This window comes from Mastacembelus armatus, chromosome 12, assembly GCF_900324485.2.
Source record: "Mastacembelus armatus chromosome 12, fMasArm1.2, whole genome shotgun sequence".
NCBI lineage: Eukaryota > Metazoa > Chordata > Actinopteri > Synbranchiformes > Mastacembelidae > Mastacembelus > Mastacembelus armatus.
Window position 1 is genome coordinate 20,031,679 of NC_046644.1, and position 20,168 is coordinate 20,051,846.

The window sequence follows — 20,168 nt, forward strand, 5'->3', positions numbered from 1 at the left end:
AGCGGTCGGGGCGTTTTTACGCACAAGAGAACCAGCTTCGTTTCCAGGACTGTGAAAGGCTCATTGTTCATCTGAAAACGGGGACGACGAGTTAAAGCAAAATATTTTTCGGGACATATGCGCGCGGCACCTCTGTAGGTGTTTTAAAGACACACAGGCGCGGACAGAAACTGGCCCAGTGTGGATACGTGACTTTTGGTCCGTGTGGGAAACAATAAGAAAATGAGCAAAACGAAGAACAAAAGCGACAATAAGACAGAAAAAGCTTTGGCTGCGGAGAAAGAGATATTTGGCAAACAACAGGTAAAACCTCGATTCATATTTTCTCCATATGTGGTTTGATTTTTTTATTGGGTGAAATGACGCGTTGACAGGTCACATGATACTTTTCAAGGCTGACAATAACTGGAGTAAATAAAACAACATATTTTAAAAGTTGAAGTGGAAATAGTGTAAACTCTGAACTACTGTGTTTGGCCCCTTGGCTCTGCGGGGTTTCCGCAGTCCGACCTGTGCGCAGGTTTGGAGTTCTGTAGTCCTGATACCTGTTGTCTCCTCTTTCAGCTCCACAACATCAGCAAAACCCTGATCTCAGCCGAAATACCGCCCAAAGAGAAATATGTGCGCAGTATCCTTCCATTTTTCACATGTTGCTCCGCCTCCACCTGAAAATAGAAAACTGGAAACGTTTGCTGGTTTGTGAGGCTGGACCTTAATTATGAAAACTGTTAATACCCGCCTGCAAACATACTAACACAGCAAGTTATGCTGCAGTAGGACTGGGCTGCTGACTACACAACAACACAAAGTACAGCTGGGTAATGAGAATAGAAACCAGTTCATCCCAACAGGTGCATTAAGGTTCAGGTTCAAATGTTAATCCCCATGAAACAAACTACATAAGAACAGAAAACAACTAAACTGGCTGCGATAAATATTCAATTCATTTTAGTTTTATTGCACCAACTCACAATAACATCATCTCAAGGCACTTTACATAGAAACCCATCAAATCCCTTATGAGCAGCACTGTGGGAGGAAAAACCTTCATCAGAACCGGGCTCAGTTTGGGCGACCACCTGCCTCGACCGGTTGGGGTGAGTGGATAGAGGAGAGAGGAAAGAACAAACTAAAAATGATCATGAACAAACACCCACAGTCCTTAAGACAATGTAAGACATTAACCATAAAAACATGGTCCAGAGAGTTTTCTCCTCCTGGAGCAGGAGTCTGGACCACAGAGTGGTTCCACAGTGAACTTCAGGGTCCACCTGCTGCCTTAGTGTCTTGCAGTTTCCTTGACAGCTGTGCAGATATCATCATGGGAAGTCATAAGGAGGGTGGAGCTACCACCTTCTGGTCCTACACCCTGAACCTGCCTCTGTCCAGCAACTCCATAATCAGCTGGAAGTTCTGCTACCTGCTGCACAAGCTGCTCCGGGATGGACACAGGAACGTAAGTTTCCTCCGTCCTGATGAGCTCGTCCATGTTTCTCTTTCACGCTGCTGAAGTGTAATCGCCCTCATCTCTGTCCGACCCACAGGCTGTGGCAGATTCCTACAGATACTGTCGCAACGTGAAAGATATGGGCGTCCTCTGGGTGAGTCCCTGCTGCTTTAAACTCACATCAGAGCCTTGTTCCAGATGTTCAGATGCTCCACAGAGCATCAGCTCCAGACTCTGCTGTGAGCAGAGAGAAGCTGGTGGAGACCAGTGGACTCTTTGTTCCTCCAGAGACTATAAACACTGACGGCCGTTCTCAGCGTCTGGAGCTGGTTCTGGAAAAGGACACTGGGCTCCTGCAGTAACTAACACTAATATATTCTAATCTCATCTGTAATTTCTTCTAGGGAAACCTTCATGATCGATACGGCCACATCGTCGCTCTGTCAGCCAAGTTCCTCTGCCTCAAAATGGAGTTTCATACAAAGGTCATTTTTCTATTACTTCTTGTTTTATTCTGAAATGATCCATGTCACAAGGATCCAACAGTAATGGGAGTAAACTTCTCCTCTGCAGCACAAAGTGATCCCAGGCAGCATGGAGGCCACTGATGAGACTCTGGAGAGGGAGGCTGGAAATGACATGACCAAAGTGTATGTTTGCTCCTCCCCAGCCTCAGGTTGGTTCTGTGGATGTGGATCCGCTCGTTAACTGTGCGTCTTGGTTTCCACCTGTTGCAGGCTGGATATGACACAGGAGCTGCTGGACTGCATGGATGCTGGACTGAAGATGGCCGAGACAGGTGAGTCCAGCTGTGGCTTAGTATTTGTACAGTCATAACTTGAGCCTCTTGAAAACACCGGGCTGTAATGAGTCTTTTTCCTTTTCTAAAGTTCTGCGTCAGCTCGATGCCAACGGGACCAAGTCGACCAGCCCGGCCGGACAGTGCAGACTGATGCCCCTGATCCCGCTCATCGTGGACTGCAGCTTCCTCTATCACTTCTCGGTCCGGCTGATGTTCAAACTTCACAGCCGTGAGTGACACAGAAATCACTTTTTAATTCAGCTAGACCAGAGACTGTTAGTTCACCCACATCTGTGCTTCCAGGCATCTCTCCAGACATTCTTCTTGGACACCGAGAGCGTTTCCGGGATCTGTTTATGAGGTTGGTTAACGTTTATTAGGAACCAGTGTTGGACCCAGTCAGAGGTGTCTGATTTACTCCATGTGAACTCAGTGTACTATTAGTTAGTTCCTGTGTTCTCTCCTGCAGCCTCACCCAGTTCTTCAACAGGGCCAGAGAAATGGAGTTCTTTAAAACTATCATCCAGATCCCAGACCTCCCTGATGTAAGAAACATTTTAGGAGTTTCCATAAGGATTTTCAGGTTTGCAGGTTTTGTCCATCATGAGCAGGCATTTTGTTTGTTCTCACCCCACAGGCTCCTCCAAACTTCCTCCGAGCCGCTGCCTTGGCTGAGTATAAGAAGCCGGTGGTGGTGATGCCCAACGAGGAGCGACACGAGGAGGAGGAGGTGGAAGCACAGCCAGAGTTTAGAGACGCGGCACCGATGCAGCAGGTACATTTACATGCACGTGTGGAGTAAGTCCTGCATTCTCTGTCTGGTTCCTTGACTAACAGGTACTTCTCATGGCAGTACTACACCCTCAGCCAAATGGGGGCACCTGAGGTTTCACCGGAGCACAGTGAGAGTCTGAGGAGGGAGCTGGAGGTTCTCAAACCAGAGCTGCAGCTGATCAAGACTGAGGTACGCCCTCCTGTCCTGAGCCCGATCCTAACAATCCTCTGGGATACACAAGTTAGATACAGCACCTCACAGTCTGAAGTCCTGGGATCCAAACCAGGACTTAGTCCCAGTGTAGACTATCTAATACACACCCCCGTCGTCCTCCTGTCCACAGGCTCAGAGGTGTGTCACCGAGTTAAAGGCCCAGGTAAACCGTCTGGAAGCCGAGGTGGAGGAGCAGCGCACCCACAAGCAGATGGCCATGGTGGAGAACGAACACCTGAGGATGGAAGTGGAGGCGTTACGCTGCGCTAACGTCGCCAACGCCGGGGCTCAGATTGGATTCAAGGAGGCAGATGGTGAGTAGACGTTTGTGTGCACAGGTGAATGAGCCACAGATGAACGTCCCTGAGACTCTGTCCGTCCTCTGTCCCCACAGGCAGAGCTCAGGCTGCGGAGCTTCGTTTTGCTCAGCTCAAAGAGAGACACGCTGAGCTGGTCACCAGTCACGCTGACCTCATGAAGAAGGTGAAGCTGCACCTCACAGTTAATCTGAAGCTACATCAGCAGCTGGTTGGTTTAGAGACTGAAAACAAGTAGCCTGGGGAGACTCCAGGAAGTCACTGCACCCGCCCCCTTAAAACCCCAGGTCTGATTAAACATGAATTAGATCATCAGGTGCTGATTTACATCTGGAAGGTCAGTCACAAAGACGCAGACAGAAAAACAGGGAGTCCACAGTCAGACTCAAACTGTATATTCCAGTCTTTAAGCTGAGATAAAACAACCAGCTGCTGCCTGTAGTTTCATATTCACCACACAGACTCAGTGCTGTTAACTTCCTGATCTAGTGCTGTAGGACTCTTCTTTAAAAAGACTTCCTGTTGGCTGCACAGAACGTGGAGACAGTGAAGCTGCTGTCCAGCACAAAACAAGACCAAGACGATTTGCTGAGAGACAAGAAGCAGCTGGAAAGTGAGCTGGAGACTCTGCGACAGGAGAAAAGTAACATGGTGAGACATCAAACTGTTCATCCAGACAAACCCAGTGGCTTCGTGCTGGTGGAAGAAGCTTTTCATGAAAACTGAATTTGTGTCTCCGGCTCAGACGAACCAGCAGCAGCTGGAGGCCGAGCGCCTGAATAAGGAGCTGCTGGAGCACCGAGCCGAGCTGGCTCTCCTCCGCAGCACCCTGGCAAATAAGGACAAGGTGAGACCGTGGACCAGATCTCTGATCTCATCTCTACGATGAGTCGTCTTTTCGCCCACGTATTCATTCTCACCTGGTTTTGTTCAGGAGGGCTCTCAGGTGAGCGGCAGCCTGGCAGCTTTGCAGGCGGAGCGAGATGTTCTGCTGCGCTCGCTCAGAGAGAAGGACGCTGAGCTGTCCTCGCTGAGGCAGCAGACGCAGCAGCGGCAGAGCTCCCTGGACCTGGAGAGAGACCGGATCAACGGGGAGCTGGAGGCCCTGAGAGCCCAGCTACAGCAGCAGGTAATGGCGTCGGTGTCTGCAGGAACTGTTTCAGCTCTAAATATTATCTTGGTACACACTCACAAATGTGTGTTTTCTGCTTCATTCCTGCAGCTTGCCATCAACGCAGAGCAGAAGCTGGAGATCGACAGGCTGAAACGAGAGCTGGACTCCACACGAGCAGAGCTGGCACGGGCCAACGGCGTCCTGCAGAGCAGAGAGATGGTAGGATTTCTTCTCCTCATGAGCCTCACACAGTCCAGGTCATCTTGGAGGGTGATACACTCATTCATGCTTTGCTCCTCAGAGTGGCACCCAGCTGAGCGGCACCGTGGCCGGTCTGCAGGCGGAGAGGGAGGTGCTGCTGCGCTCGGTCAGGGATCAGGAGGCCGAGCTGAAGTCCCTCAGACAGCAGGTGCAGCTCCACCAGAGCTCCCTGGACCAGGAGAGGCAGAGGAGCAGCATGGAGCTGGGAAGCCTGCACTCCCAGTTACAGCAGCAGGTGCTGCGTCTCTGTCACATGTAGATCCGTTGATGTGGTTTGATGCCACCTAGTGGTTTGTCCTGGAGCCGCTTCGATGCCTGGGAGACTCTGGAAGGTGAAGGCGGTACCCAGGTACTGTTTGGCTCCCAGTGGTGACCCCATCCACACCCTGACACCAACCTGGTATCCTGCCTACGCCTGAGCTGCAAGTCCCAGCAGAGTCTCCCAGGGCTGCAGCTTCTAGTCAGCTCCATCTGAGTGACCTTTGACCTGCTGCCTCACACCAAACACCAGCAGCCACACATCATTTCTGCTCCTTGAGTTAACATGAAGTCTCAGATTGTCAACAAACTACATAAGAACATGAATCCAGACATACAGATTCTATTCAACCCAAACCAAACATACATGGGAACATTAGTTAAAAAGGAAAATCATCTTTTCTGAGTGACATCTGAAATCTATAGATCTATAGTCTATATGTGTTTTCACTGTTTGGGATATGTCTACACTGGCTTCAGCCTCAGACTGTGGCCTGGTTTATACCTGCACAGTAAAGCTCTTATGTTTATGTGTGTGTGTGTGTGTGTGTGTGTGTGTGTGTGTGTGTGTGTGTGTGAGAACAGGCCTGTCGTGAAGGTGAACTGGCCCACAAGCTGCAGGAGGAGCAGTTCAGTTTGCTTCAATGTGCTGTGGTGGAGGCCGAGGGCATCATACTGGACGCTGTGGCCAAACTGGACGACCCCATTCACGTCCGCTGCATCAGCTCACCTGGTGAATAAAACAAACAAACATATTCTCATCATAGTTTCATCTGTTGAAGAAAAACTGACCAACACTGGCAAAGAAAATAACTGAAAGCTAATTATTGATGACGTGATCAAACTAAAATCAACATCCTTAAAATACCAAAAGGCAGATCATAGAAATAAATAGAATAGAACATAAATACTCAGGAAAAGACACAACACCTGTCACTTCAAAACAAGATATGAAACAGCAAATATTCACATTTAAGAATTTTAGTTACTGACTTTTAATTATTTGTGTTTTAATCTAATTAATGAAGAAAATAAATGAGTCCTGAAGCTTTTTCTCACCACTTCTCTCTGTTCTGCAGATTATTTGGTGAATCGAGCTGAAGTCACTTTGGCTTCTATCGACAAAATGCAGCAGAGTCACCTGGTCTACCTGGGAAACAGGAACGGTGTGTGTGTGTGTGTGTGTGTGTTTCCCTCACGATGAGGTGATGACAGTATCTAATGTTGATGTGTCGTCTCCAGATGCCAGTGGTTTGCTCAGAGCGGTCACCCAGTTCTCCCACCTCGCTGCTGATACGATTGTCAACGGAGCAGCAACGTCACACTCTGCTCCCACCGACCAGGCCGACCGTGAGACACACACACACACACACACACACACACACACACACACACACACACACACACACACACACACACACACACACACACACACACACACACACACACACACTATGATGAAGTATTTGTTGCAGTACTTGAAGTACTCTGAAGTACTGCATGTTTCCAGAGAATATATGAGATCACAGGGTCCACACTGGCCCCAACACTTCAGGGTTTTCCATGAGACGTGTGTGGCAGTTACTGGTTCTCAGATGTTTTTCCCATCATCCTTTGTAACGTCGTCTCCCGCAGGTTTGACTGACAGCTGTCGGGACTGTGCGAATCACTGTCTTCAGTTCTTGAAGGACCTGAAGTTTCAGGCCAGTTTACAGAAAGCAGACCCGTCCGCGATACGTTACACCGTCCAACGCATCCTCGCTCTGGGACAGGTGGGACACGTTTATCTTCATGGTTCCCTCTTTCTGTATGTGAGCCTGTGTACGTGGACCAGTTCTGCAGGTGCACTAGACAGACCAGGAGCAAGAACATGACAAACGGACTTTACTTTGTTCAGGATCTGCGTCCGAAGGGTCAGGACGTGCTGAAAGAAGAGCTGGGAAACATGGTGGATAAAGAGATGATCGCCACATCCACCGCCATCGAAGAGGCCGTGCTGCGTATGGACGTGAGGACACACGTCAGGACGCATCGGCCCGGACTCACCTACACCTGGTGACGCTTAACGTTTCTGTTTCTGCTCCACAGGAGATTCTGAACCAGGCAAAGAGAGACACCACCGGTGTGAAGCTGGAGGTCAACCAGAGGTAAGAGGAAACGCTAGAGTTCACAAACGTCCGTTGTCCCACCTGAACTCTGAGACTTACGCTCTGTTTCATCGCAGCATCCTGGGATCCTGTTCAGACCTGATGAAGGTGAGATACGTCTCTGCTTTCAAGTCACTTTCCGTCAGCTCACGATTCATGTTCATTTATTCTGCTCCGCTTCCTCGTCTCCAGGCTGTGCACATGCTGGTGACGGCAGCTACTGACCTGCAGAAAGACATAGTGGAAGGGGGCAGGGTGAGGGACTGATCCTGGGCCTGCAAATGAAAAGAGCCAGGCCAAGGAAACAGTTTCATCTAAGACTAAACTGAAATCATTTCTGCTTTGAAACAAATATTGATGTGTTTTTCTGCAAAACATATGTGGCTGTAATTTAAAAACCATAAATCCTCCTTGTGAGTCTGATTCCCAGACGTGTTGTTGTGGTCACTATGTGTTTGTTGCTGTTCTTCCTGCAGGGGGCAGCGTCTGTTACTGAATTTTATGCCAAAAACTCACGTTGGACAGAAGGACTGATCTCTGCCTCGAAGGCCGTGGGCTGGGGGGCCACTCAGCTGCTGTAAGAGCACACACACACACACACACACACACGCACACACACACACGCACACACACACACGCACACACACACACACGCACACACACACAGACAACACACACACACACACACCTGTTCTGATGGTCACCTGTTCTGATGGTCACGTGTTCTGGCTGTCAGAGAATCAGCTGATCGTGTCGTGGGTGAAAACGGAACCTTCGAGGAGCTCATCGCCTGTTCCCATGAGATCGCCGGGAGCACCGCCCAGTTAGTCGCCTCCTCAAAGGTACAGAACCTGCTGCTTTGTCTAATCACCGGTTAACTCAGACACCTGATACGTAACTTCAGGCAGAAACGGGGTCAGAGTTCGGTCCAGGTTCAGTAAAAAGTCCGGCTCAGAATCACGACCATTTCAGGTCAGGTGACAAGTAGCAGGATTCAGGTCAGGGAGGAGTTTCAGAACCATCAGAACTTCAGAACTCATTTTTGAATCTGGTAAGAGGTTGCAGACAAGGGTTGAGGTCAGAAACTTTCAGAATTGCTACTCGGTTTGGATCAGACCGTGAGTACCAGACAGGAGTTAAGTCAGAAAAGGTAAATCCTGAACCTTAGTTCAATCAGGTCTGGCAGGCAAGAAGGCAGGGTCAGAAAACAGTCCAGGTGCAAGATCAGGGATCAGAGCCACAGGCACGGCTTAGTCAGAATCCATCCAATAACAGGGGTCAGGAGAAGATCAACAGGCAGAATCAGATCCAGAAAACAGAATCAGAGCACAGTCCGGGTCAGAGAGCAGGTACAGGCCGACGTCAGGCAGAAAGGCTGGAGACTGATCACTCAAGGTAACAGGTGCTCATATCCTGCAACAGGTGAACCAGATCCTGGTAATTGCCAGGCAGACACAGGTGAAACCAATAAAACTGATTAATCCAAGTTACCAAAGAGTAACTGAGGGAGCACAGGAAATGAATATCAAAATAAAAGTCTGGAGCAGGAAGTCCAAGAACCAGGATCCTAATGATGAATCATGAGTTTTGCATATTTGTTCAGCTGACACACATGAAAGTCACTAAAACTAGTGACTATAATCAGCCACATGGCGACTACAGGTGCAGTGTGATTTAGGATTTTTACTTCCAGGTGAAGGCGGACCGCAACAACAAGAAGCTGTACACGCTGCAGCAGGCGTCCCGGCACGTCAACGACATGGCTGCTGTGGTCGTCACCTCCACCAAACATGGGCAGCTGCAGATCTCGAATCACGGTGAGAGAAGGAGCTGACACCGGTTTACAGCATCCACACCAGGATCTGCCAACATGAAACCTGTTTTATTTTTATTGGATGTTTAGTTTGGGAGCAGGGAAAACGCTAAACACACAACAGCAACATATTATTACCTGATAAGGTTGAACTCCAGCCACAGACCAACCTGCTGGTCCATGTGGACCAGTGTCTGAGTCCACCTGTTGAGTCTCAGCCCAGTGTTCCCTCAGTTTGAGCTCTGGGTTTGGTCTCCACCACCTCCTGAGGGAAACCTCTGGATCTTTAGCTGCTAAATGCTCCACTATGTTCACCAGCTGCTGTTTCATCAGTGAGAGCAGGCACAGAAAAGTTTGGTGATTTAAAACCAAAACAATTAACCAAAAGACACTAAAATGATCTGCAGAGAGAAACTACAGTCGTGATTATTCTGGGATGGTTCATCACTCGACACCTCTCACATTATTACTCCAGTTTCATCCACTGTTGTTTTGACCAGTGCAGCGTTAAAGCTGCTGTTGCTGATGCTGCTGTTGTTGCAGGTGTTATGGACTTCTCTGGCCTGTCTCTGATCAAGCTGAAAAAAGAGGAAATGGAGACTCAGGTCAGTTTTTCATTTTATTCACATTTTGTCTGGAAGTTTCTGCAGCTGACAGGGAGCATGGAAGTAGCTCAACAAATAGAAATTTATAACCACGTGTTGAGTCAAATACAAGACTTTAATGTAAAATGTGCATCAGAACAGAAACAGTAATATTTCTAATGAATTTTGTGATTAGTTTCTAAACTTAATCTTCTGTCCTAACACAGTGTAAAGTGGCTGCTACATGATTATGTTGAGGATTTTGGAAACAAATAAGAGTCAATTATTATTTTAAGATCATTTGTCACCTGTTTTTGTTGCTTGTTGTGACATTTGTTTGATGAAAACACCTAAAAGCATCACACACGTCTGGTGTCTGAATCCTGCTGCAATGTGGCGACAGCAGAGACGCCTCTAACCAGCCAGATGTTCTTATTGCTTCAGTTTTAAGGACCTGCTCCTCTTCTGCTGTGGCTTCGTTGCACCTGATTGGAAAATAGCACCATCATGTGGACAAACCAACTAATGTTCCCACAGTGACAGAAATGTGCATGAGTTTCACTTCCTGCTGCTGATTTTCTCACCTGCTGTGTGACTGTGTCAGGTCAAGGTGCTGCAGCTGGAGAGCCAGCTGGAGCAGGAGCGAGTCCGTCTGGGGGAGCTGAGGAAGAGGCACTACGAGCTCGGAGGCCCCGGGTCAGACGGAGAAACAGCGGACGACGCCGAGAGCTTCCCACCGCCGCCGCCACCCACCCTGCTGGACTCCACGCCGTTACCTCAGTCTTTCTCACAGACGCAGCCTTATCTGAACACCCAGAGCTTCACACCGACCAACACCTTCGCTCCGACTCCACAGTCGTCCTTCCCCGTGTCTCAGTCCTTCCCCGTGTCTCAGTCCCTCCCCCTGTCTCAGTCCTTCCCCGTGTCTCAGTCCCTCCCCCTGTCTCAGTCCTACACACCAAGTGTCTACACTCCCTCACAGCCCTACGTCCCTGCTCAGCCTTTCACACCAAACCCAGCCCAGAGTTACCTCAAACCTCAGGCTTTTCCACTGTCACAGTCCTCGACTCTCACGTCCACGTCTCCCAGCCTCCCCCAGCCCCAGCCCGCCCCCCACAGCAGCTCAGAGGCCACAAAACCAGCCTCAAAGAAACACAACATCTTCACCAAATCTGGAAACCTGCTGAAGAACGCGGTGAGTGCTGCCTGTCGTCTGCTACAGCTCAATGTTCATCACATGCTGAGTAAGAGACGTGTTCATGAGTCTGTTTCTGTTCCGATTACAGTTCAAACGGGGGGAAACCGGAACAGGAGACTCCTGAAGTCAGACTGAGGAAGACGATGATTCGACTCTACGGCCAGTTGAAAACAAAATGTTGAAGTTTAACTGATTTAACTTAAGTTTCCTTCTGATTTGAGTTTTATTTTGAAATCCTCTAATTCATTTCCACATGATATTTGTGATCACACAGGTTTATTTCCTGGGACTTGTCACTGTTTCCAACCAGTCAAAGTGAAATTCCTGCAGTGAATTTATTAAAACAATGTTTGGTTGTCACAGACTGACGTGTTGTTTCTAATAAACTGTTTGTATTTGCATGTTTTTCTCTTCCTGTGCACCAGGTGGACGACAGACACCGACACTTTGAAGAGAACTGAATAAAAACACATCAGAGATGCCAAACTCCAACTAGTCAAACTATGAAGGTCTAACTGTTCTCTAAATATGCAGTCGTTCTGAAATGATTAAAGAAATTGATCAGGAACAGGCAAAAGTCACCGTGGAGAAATGACGACTCGGTCAGGGCACAGAAAAGAGAGTGCCGGAGAGAGTTGTCTGTGTTCAATGAAACTCTACGTAAAAAGAGAGAAATGTATTTTTCTGAAATCATCAACAGCAGCAGTAACATCTCACGTGTCCTATTTGCTATAGTGAGTAGGTTAACAAACCCTCCGTCTCCATTGCCACTGGAACTAATTTCAACATCTAAATGTAATGAATTTGCTTTATTTTTTAATGACAAGATTCAGGGTATTAAATGGGATTAAATTAGAAATAACTTGCACAAAGCAGATACCAACTCTGCAGCCATCCAGGAGACACTTTTACATCTGTAAATGACCAAACAGTACTGAACAACTACCGACCCATATCAAACCTGCCATCTTTAAGCAAAATCCTTGAAAAAGTTGTTTACCAACAACTTACTGACTTTCTCATGCTAAACAACTGCTTTGATGATCTTCACTCAGGTTTTAGGCCCCATCACAGCACTGAGACTGCCCTCATCAAGGTGACAAATGACATTCGTCTGAACACAGACGCTGGCAGAGTCTCTGTCTTAGTACTGCTGGATCTAAGTGCTGCGTTTGACACAGTGGACCATGTGATCCTGTTACAAAGGTTAGTGGAATGGATAGGCATTTCTGGTACTGCCCTTAAATGGTTTAAGTCCTATCTTGAAGACAGAAAGTATTTCGTCGACGTTGGTAACTGTGTCTCAGACCAAATGGCGTTTGGGGTCCCACAGGGGTCCATCTTAGGGGCCCCTTTTGTTTAATCTTTACATGTTTCAGCTGTCACTGAACCCAAAAACTAAGAATGAAGGAAGAAGGTGGTTGTTGGGTTTTAAACATCACATGAACATTATTTCACATAAACACAAATGTGTGTAATTTATTATATTAGTGGAGCAGGACTTCTGCCAAAACCTGAAGCTGAACCTCCAGATGCTTTTACATGGGATTAAATTTCTTCAGTTTGAAAACATCTGGAACAATTTGATTTCAGAAGTTGAATTTGACTCATTTTCCATGGTGTGAAAATCAAACATCCCCACATTGAATCAAACACCAGTGATGAGCAACAACATGTGATTCTGACCTATACAGTCTAGAGCTATAACACAGGGTGTTGGCATCTTCACCTCATGCTGGACACATGTTGTTGCTGAGACCTGAAGGAAGCTCAGCTGTGATGCTGCTGGGTTTCTGAGCTGAAAGAGGCTCAGGAACAAAGACCAACACACATTTACTGGAGACTGAAACAGCAGCTGAGGATCCAGTGAAGACACTGGGACCAAACTGATTCATGAAGCAGAGATTTTATTCAGGAGTCACAGGAAACTGCAGCAGCCAGGATCTGGTTTCATGGGCAACAACAGGATCCATGAAAAATGTCAAAGTGAACCAGGAAAACAACCAACCATTTTACTTGATGTCAAAAATATGAGCACACACGTCATTAATATGCTGATCCACAATTTAAATGCATTGATAACACACCATCTGTGAGCTGAACAACCAATCAATCAATCACCAATTCATCAATCAGCTACAAGTAAAAATGAACCTTAGCCAGAATCAATGAATATTCCAAGACAGATCAATAATAAACTGATATACAAAATATGATAAAGTCTCCATCAATAATCAATCATAAACAAACTGAATATATATCAATCATCCAATCATGAAGCAGATCAAAGATATTGATCAAAGGTTTAAATTGAATCTAAAAATGAAAAAGGTCCAAATGTGCTGAAAAACAGTGAGAACAATGAAAGTGGATAAAGTTGTCAGGAGAACGCAGAGAGAACGTCAGAGAAACGTTGAGCTGACAGAACATAAAGACAGATCCATGGATGTTGGTCCAGCTCAGTGGGACTTTAGTTGGTCACATCAGGGAGGGAGCTGCTGTCACTGACTGTGGTGCTGAGCATCAAACACCAGGGGGCGCCCTCACTCTGGCTCCCAGTCCACTCCTCGTTAAAAGCCCATCACTTTGTTGTCCAGGAGAGTCCACATGTGTATTCAGGTTTCTGTCCTGGCCCTTGAGGCTCACAGACCACAGCACATGTCTGTTTTGTGTTGTCGTTATTAAATACTTCAATTCTTCTCTTCACCAGCTGCTGTTAGTTTACCCCTCGTGTATCTCAGAGCTGTTCTGGTTCTTTCATCCACTCTCCTTTCCATCTCCTCCAGCTTCCTGACCTTCTCTGTGTCTCCTTTCTCCTTCATCCTCTGGATCAGGAAGTCCAAGTGGACATAAGTGGACACTGAATCCACATTCAGAGCGATCTGCTCCAGACTGACAACATGTTGGTAGGCCTCTTCAAGCAGCTTGTTCTTCTCTGTTTTCAGTGTTTCCATTTCCTCTTCAAGAGTTTCCAACAGGCTCAGGTTCTTCTCACTTTCAGCTTTATTCTCTTCATACTTTGCTTTCAGCTCCTCTAAGGTTTTCTTAACTTTCCTGGTCCTGGTCACATAGATCCACTTTTCTTTAACATGATCTGACACAGGACACTTCCCACTACATGAAGTACAGCGACCTCCTTTCATGACCTCACAGTGTTTAGGACTCCTAGCCACTGTGCATCCAGGATAGTGACAGTTCTCCTCACAGACAGAACAGCAGGTAGCTTTTGTGTCCCACCAAGCATTGATAGGTTTTTTATCTTTGTAGACCTCATCCACTTCTATTGTGAACTTCTTGTTCTTCATCTCTTCTTCATGTTTCTTCAGACCTTCCTGAGTCTGTTTGATTTCTGTCTGTCTGAGTTCGATTAACTTGATTCTGTCCTGCAGGTTTTGGATACAGGCTGTCAGGCTGATGCGATCGTTCAGAACATCTGCAGTTTTCTTCAATTTTTGAGATGCTTTCCCCACAAACTCAGTGAACTGACTCATTCCTCTCATTGTTATTTTATCAGCATGTTTCAGATCTTCTTCTTCTTCCTCTGTTCTCTCTTCATTCTGACAGTTATCAAACAGAAAGTAAACAGGCTGATTCTTCTCATTTCTGGCACATTTAATTTTTGCATCTTCAAGAGCTTGAAGAGCATTTTTAGGTTTTCTTCCATTTGAGTGTGTGATCAGAGCTACGATCTTGTTCTCCAGGTCTTTTCCAAACAGAGACGTCACTGAGTTGACGACATACATCAGTCGGTCACTCACTCGATTATCAGTGGCCTTCATCACCAGACCCACTGCATTTAGTTCATGAACTCCGTCCTCTGAGCGGAACAAGTCCAATAACCTTTGACTGATGACGATGTCATGTTCGATCCCTTTGGTGTCTCCAAATCCAGGAGTATCGATGATGGTCAGAGAGTACGGCAGAGTTTCACCTTCAAAACCAAAGATCTCGTACACGATCACATCTGATGTCTGACTTTCTGTCTGACGTCTGTTTTCTGTCTCCACGATCTCAAACCAGATGTTGTGGTCAAACTTCACTCCAATGGTGTAATTGAACAAACTGTTGATCAGAGCAGATTTTCCTGCTCCTGTTTCACCAACAAGTAAGATGGTTTTGTTTGTCTTCTTCTGATTTTTCTCACCAACGGTTTTTCTGGTCAGAGTTCCAAACTTCTGTTTCTGTGGTCTCAGCTGGTAGACAGCTGGAGAACCTGAATGAAGCAGAGAACTTTGGGAGATGAGGTTCTTGTATTTTTCTGAGGCCTCACTGATCCTGTAGAAGAAGTAGAGAATCGCTCGTTAAACTTTATCTCCCTGTCCTTCTTGTTCCTATCATGCATTTAATTTCTGGAGTCTCAAATGAAACATAATAATAAATAGAAACTTGCTCATTTCAAATGGTGTTTTGATTCAAATTTGCAGCTATTAGAGGTGTGAGAATACACTTAGGTCATGATATGAGATATTATCAACAATATTTTATCTTTAATGAAGAAATATATGACTGGAAAAAAATACAGATTCATTTTGAAATGTAACATAATGTGCAAGATGTGTTACACCACAATTCTTTTTAACCACCTCAAATATAATGATCGAGCAGCTTATGACAAACTTAATAAAAAGTGTTAAACTATCACATAAACTGGTTGGTGTTTCCAGCTAAAAACCTCCAAAGGATTAGTTAGTCTGTGATTTAGTAGTAGCAGATTAGTCAGTTTGTGTTTTCTCTGCTCTAAAGGTCAGCCAGCAGGTTTTATTATTGGATTGAGTCACTGACTGGAATTTGAATAATATATTTTGTTGTATATATGTTTAATTTATTTCTTTCGGTTTGTTATAGCAGTGCATTGCACTAAAACGTCCATTTTGGATCATTTTAATACCACTTTAAATGATAGTCAAGACTTGCAATGGAAATACAGGCTAATGTAGCAATATGAAATTTCACTCACTTAATGAAGAATTGAGAAAAAGGCAGAAGCAAATCAAAAAGCAGAGAAAGCAGCAAAAAAGAACAAAGAAGAATCTAGAACAAAGGCTTAGCTATGGGCCACCGGTCTGGAGTCACGGGATTGAAAGTCATAAAACTGATTCTGAAAAGGGGGAAAAACTTTTTCCTTCTTTTTCCCTTTTATTTATTTAAAAGTGACAGCACATATTACTTGTCAATGGAAATATGCCCGTATTAGCCAAAAGGCTACTTTACATCTGTAGTCCCCAGCAGGTATGAAGAAAAAACATCACATAAGAAAATCACAGCAGAACAGACCGTCCACAACACAAATGTAAATCTACAATACAGAACAACATATTGATATAATAACATACACCATTAAGTATTAATGATCCCAGATCTGGTTCCTGTAAAGCAGGGGTCACCAACCCTGGTTCTTAAGACCCACTGTCCTGCTGGTTTTCCAACTATCTCTGCCCTTCCAGTTTCTGATTGGCTGAACACACCTGATGCAGGTAATCAACAGTGTGTAGGGCAGGGATAGTTGAAAAACAAGCAAGACAGGGGCCCTCGAGGACCAGGGTTGGTGACCCCTGCTTTAAAGGAATCGTTTGAGACGGGTTTTAAATATATTGAAGGTAGAACATTCTCTTATTTCAGCTGGAACGTTATTCCAAATCTCACAGGCCTTGACTGATAACACCTGTGCTATGTTGTGTGTCTATGAGGTATTGCGCAGTCGCTTCTAGTAGAAGCTCTGGTTAATTTGCCACTAATGCTTGATTAACATGATATTGAATATGAAATTGAATTTTTAAAAATGTTCAAAACTGCAATACTGCATTTCTGAAGTATGGGGCGATGATGGAAGGAAAGTGGTTTTCCATCTCTAATTCTTTTAAGGATTTTTTAAAAAAAGAGATTCAATTTGTTTTAAGGTAGTCAAGCATGCCAATGACCAGTTAGTGATAGAGTATTCTACATGAATATAAATATGGAGTGGAGAAACCTTTTGGCTGCATTTCTGGTGATGGTATAATTTGCCTAAAATTATGAAGGTTAAAATTAGGGTTTTAGATATGTTTTTCACAAGATTTTTAAATGATAAGGTGCAGTCTATGGTATAACACCAAGCTAGTTAAACTTGCAATCTGAAGTTCTCCTTTCAGGAAGACATTTGAACACAACCTCAGTTTTGGGCGATTTGAAAATATCACACAGACAGTTTTTTTTGGAATTGAGTAGAAGACAGGACTTAGTGAGTCACTCATGAATACAGTTCATTGCTGATGTCAGTTTTTCTGAGACTTCCATATCAGATTTTGCTTGTGTAAAAATGACAGCATTGTCTGCATACAGTAGAATAATGCAACCACGGGGGGGCACAATCCAGTGTCTTCATGTACCGGTCCCAAGTCCGGGTAAATGCAGAGGGTTGGGGAGCTATGAACAGGCTCTGGGAGGTCAGGAGGTTCTTCCAGGTGACTGGACAGCTACAGCTAAAGTGATCAGGGAGACAGGTAGGAGGGTACTTGGTGTGTCATCTGGAAAGAGGAAAGCAGATAAGGAGACTTGGTGGTGGAATGAGGAAGTTCAGGAGTGTGTTAAGAGGAAGAGGTTAGCTAAGAAGAAGTGGGACACTGAGAGGACAGAAGAGAACAGACAGGAGAACAGGGAGATGCAGCGTAAGGTGAAGGTAGAGGTGGAAAAGACCAAACAAAGGACGTATGAGGATTTGTATGATAGGTTGGACACTAAGGAGGGAGAGGTGGATTTGTACAGGTTGGCGAGGCAGAGAGACAGAGATGGGAAGGATGTGCAGCAGGTTAGGGTGATCAAGGACAGGGATGGAAATGTGTTGACAGGTGCCACAAGTGTGATGGAAAGAAGGAATACTTTGAAGAGTTGATGAATGAGGAAAATGTTACAGAGCACAGAGTAGAAGAGGTGACTGTTGTGGAGCAGGAAGTAGCAAAGATCAGTAAGGATGAAGTGAGGAAGGTGTTGAAGAGGATGAAGAGTGGAAAGGCAGTTGGTCCTGATGACATACCTGTGGAGGTATGGAAGTGTTTAGGAGAGGTGGCAGTAGAGTTTTTGACTGGGCTACTTAACAAGATCTTGGAGAGTGAGAGGATGCCTGAGGAATAAAGGAGAAGTGTACTGGTGCCCATCTTTAAGAACAAGGGAGACGTGCAGAGTTGTGGAAACTACAGAGGAATAAAATGAAGTTATGGGAAAGAGGGACATCAGAGGGACAGCTCATGTTAGATGTTTTGGAGAAAAAGCCAGGGAAGCCAGATTGAGATGGTTTGGACATGTTCAGAGGAGGGACAGTGAATACATTGGTAAAAGGATGCTGAGGTTAGAGCTGCCAGGAAGGAGGCCTAGAGGAAGACCAAAGAGGAGGTTCTTGGATGTAGTGAAGGAGGACATGCGCATGGTTAGTGTAACAGAAAACTGTCAAAGGGAGTTTTTCCTCTCCACTGTCAACAAGTGCTATTCGTAGGGGATTTGATGGGTTTTTTTGTTTTTTGTATAGTACCTTGAGATGATTGTATTGTGATTTGGTGCTATACAAATAAAACTGAACTGAACTGAAAACAGAGAAAGATGGAGATGGATTATCTGCTGTAGCAACCCCTAAAGGGAGCAGCGGCCAAAAGAAGAAGGTATGATAATGGTCTTTACGTTGATGGACATGTTGAGCAAAGAAGTAAATATAGAGATACAAAAGCAACAGATGCTGATGACGATAGCTGAGGTCTTTTAGTGCTATTAAAGAGCTTTTGGAGAATACACACAGGGCCTGTCAGTCTGTGTGCCTGCACCACAGTGGTCCTTTTTCTCTAGACCAGGAGTGTCCAACCCAATTAATCCGTTGTTCAAAATTACGGCCTGTGGAGCCTCTTGCTTACTACCAGAAATAATACTGAGTTTATAAGCACCACACAAAATTTTTCTGACTGTCAATCTTTATTATTATATTAAAATCATAACATATATTACACAGTGTGAGCAACAGCATTTTGAAATTGTATCATACAAATAACCTGAAGTACTAACAAATATTGTAAAGCATATCTATGTTAATAACCGAAGAGCAAAACAAATAAATACTTTTTTTTTTTAAATGGGCTGTGGTCTTCACAGATCCTACGGTTACTGTGGAACTTTAGGTACAAAAATAAATTAGTTTCTAATATGCACCTTCATTGGTCAACATATATACAGTATCTCTCAGAAGTGAGTACACACCTCACATTTTTGTAAATAGTTGATTATATCTTTTCATGTGACAACACTGAAGAAATGACACTTTGCTACCATGTAAAGTAGTGAGTGTACAGCTTGTATAACAGTGTAAATGTGCTGTCCCCTCAAAAGAACTCAACACACAGCCATTAATGTCTAAACCTCTGGCAACAAAAGTGAGTACACCCCTAAGTGAAAATGTCCAAATTGCTACAATTTGACCATCTGGAATCAGGATGTTCTTCCTGCGGCAGCTGAGAACACTCAAGCTACCAGCCAAGATGATGGTTCAGTTCTACACGGCCATCATCAAATCCACTCTCACCTCCTCCAACACCGTGTGGTACGCTGGGACCACGGCCAGGGACAAGCACAGACTGCTGCATGTTGTGCGCTCTGCTGAGAAGGTGATCAGCTGCAACCTCCCATCTATTGATGACCTGTACCTCTCCAGAACTCTGCGGTGTGCAGGCAGAATCTCAGCTGATCCCTCCCACCCTGGTCATGGTCTCTTTGTGCCACTTCCCTCAGGCAGAAGGTTACGATCCACTCGGACTAGAACCTCACATCATAAAAACAGCTTCTTCCCATCTGCCATCAGACTCACTAACTCCAGCAGTCACTGCTCTGTCACTTTAGTACAGTCACCGTACCTTGTTCCGTCATCCACTTGACGACTTTTGCACTGTATATCCCACTGCTCTACTCAGTCATATTGCGTTGCTCTTTCTGTAAATTCATCTTGTAAATAAGAAAAGTATACATACAGTATTTTTAATTTTACTGCACCTTACTTATTTTATCTATGCTGCTTATTTAGGACACTTATTATATGTTATGTGTAACTCGGCATGTCTATGCTCTATGTTTGCACCATCTCACCAAAACAAATTCCTTATAATGTGAACCCCTCACTTATTTGGCAATAAACCTGTTTCTGATTCTGATGTTGTTGGGGTTGGATGTGGGACTCAAGGAATATCATGGGAATGTCATGATCCGCAGTCGGGACTTCCGGGTGGACTTTA

The 20,168-nt window shown here is 45.2% G+C and overlaps 1 protein-coding gene and 1 long non-coding RNA gene across 3 annotated transcripts; one reads left to right on the plus strand and one right to left on the minus strand.

The window, feature by feature from the left end:
* Positions 1-29: 29 nt before the first annotated feature.
* On the plus strand, positions 30-11,328 carry hip1r (huntingtin interacting protein 1 related). Of its 2 annotated transcripts, XM_026297389.2 has the most exons (33): positions 30-303; positions 565-628; positions 1,314-1,456; positions 1,545-1,601; positions 1,852-1,932; positions 2,021-2,097; positions 2,185-2,246; positions 2,338-2,478; positions 2,553-2,610; positions 2,719-2,794; positions 2,887-3,024; positions 3,103-3,213; positions 3,368-3,551; positions 3,632-3,720; positions 4,089-4,205; positions 4,300-4,401; positions 4,489-4,683; positions 4,777-4,887; positions 4,970-5,164; positions 5,773-5,920; positions 6,267-6,353; positions 6,430-6,537; positions 6,823-6,959; positions 7,085-7,195; positions 7,276-7,334; positions 7,412-7,442; positions 7,527-7,589; positions 7,811-7,911; positions 8,071-8,176; positions 9,028-9,151; positions 9,691-9,752; positions 10,336-10,926; positions 11,018-11,328. In XM_026297389.2, exons 1-33 carry the CDS (start codon positions 223-225, stop codon positions 11,051-11,053), a joined length of 3,846 nt encoding a protein of 1,281 aa, XP_026153174.1. In that variant the 5' UTR covers positions 30-222; the 3' UTR covers positions 11,054-11,328. The 2 variants fall into 2 exon arrangements, with proteins under 2 accessions (XP_026153174.1, XP_026153173.1); XM_026297388.2 differs by having other exon boundaries at positions 7,412-7,589.
* LOC113124482 (uncharacterized) lies at positions 9,549-10,455 on the minus strand. The gene is made up of 3 exons (XR_003295056.2): positions 10,316-10,455; positions 10,040-10,216; positions 9,549-9,725 (listed from the first exon to the last, which is right to left on the minus strand). It is a non-coding gene; the product is annotated as an uncharacterized LOC113124482 (long non-coding RNA).
* Positions 11,329-20,168: the final 8,840 nt, after the last annotated feature.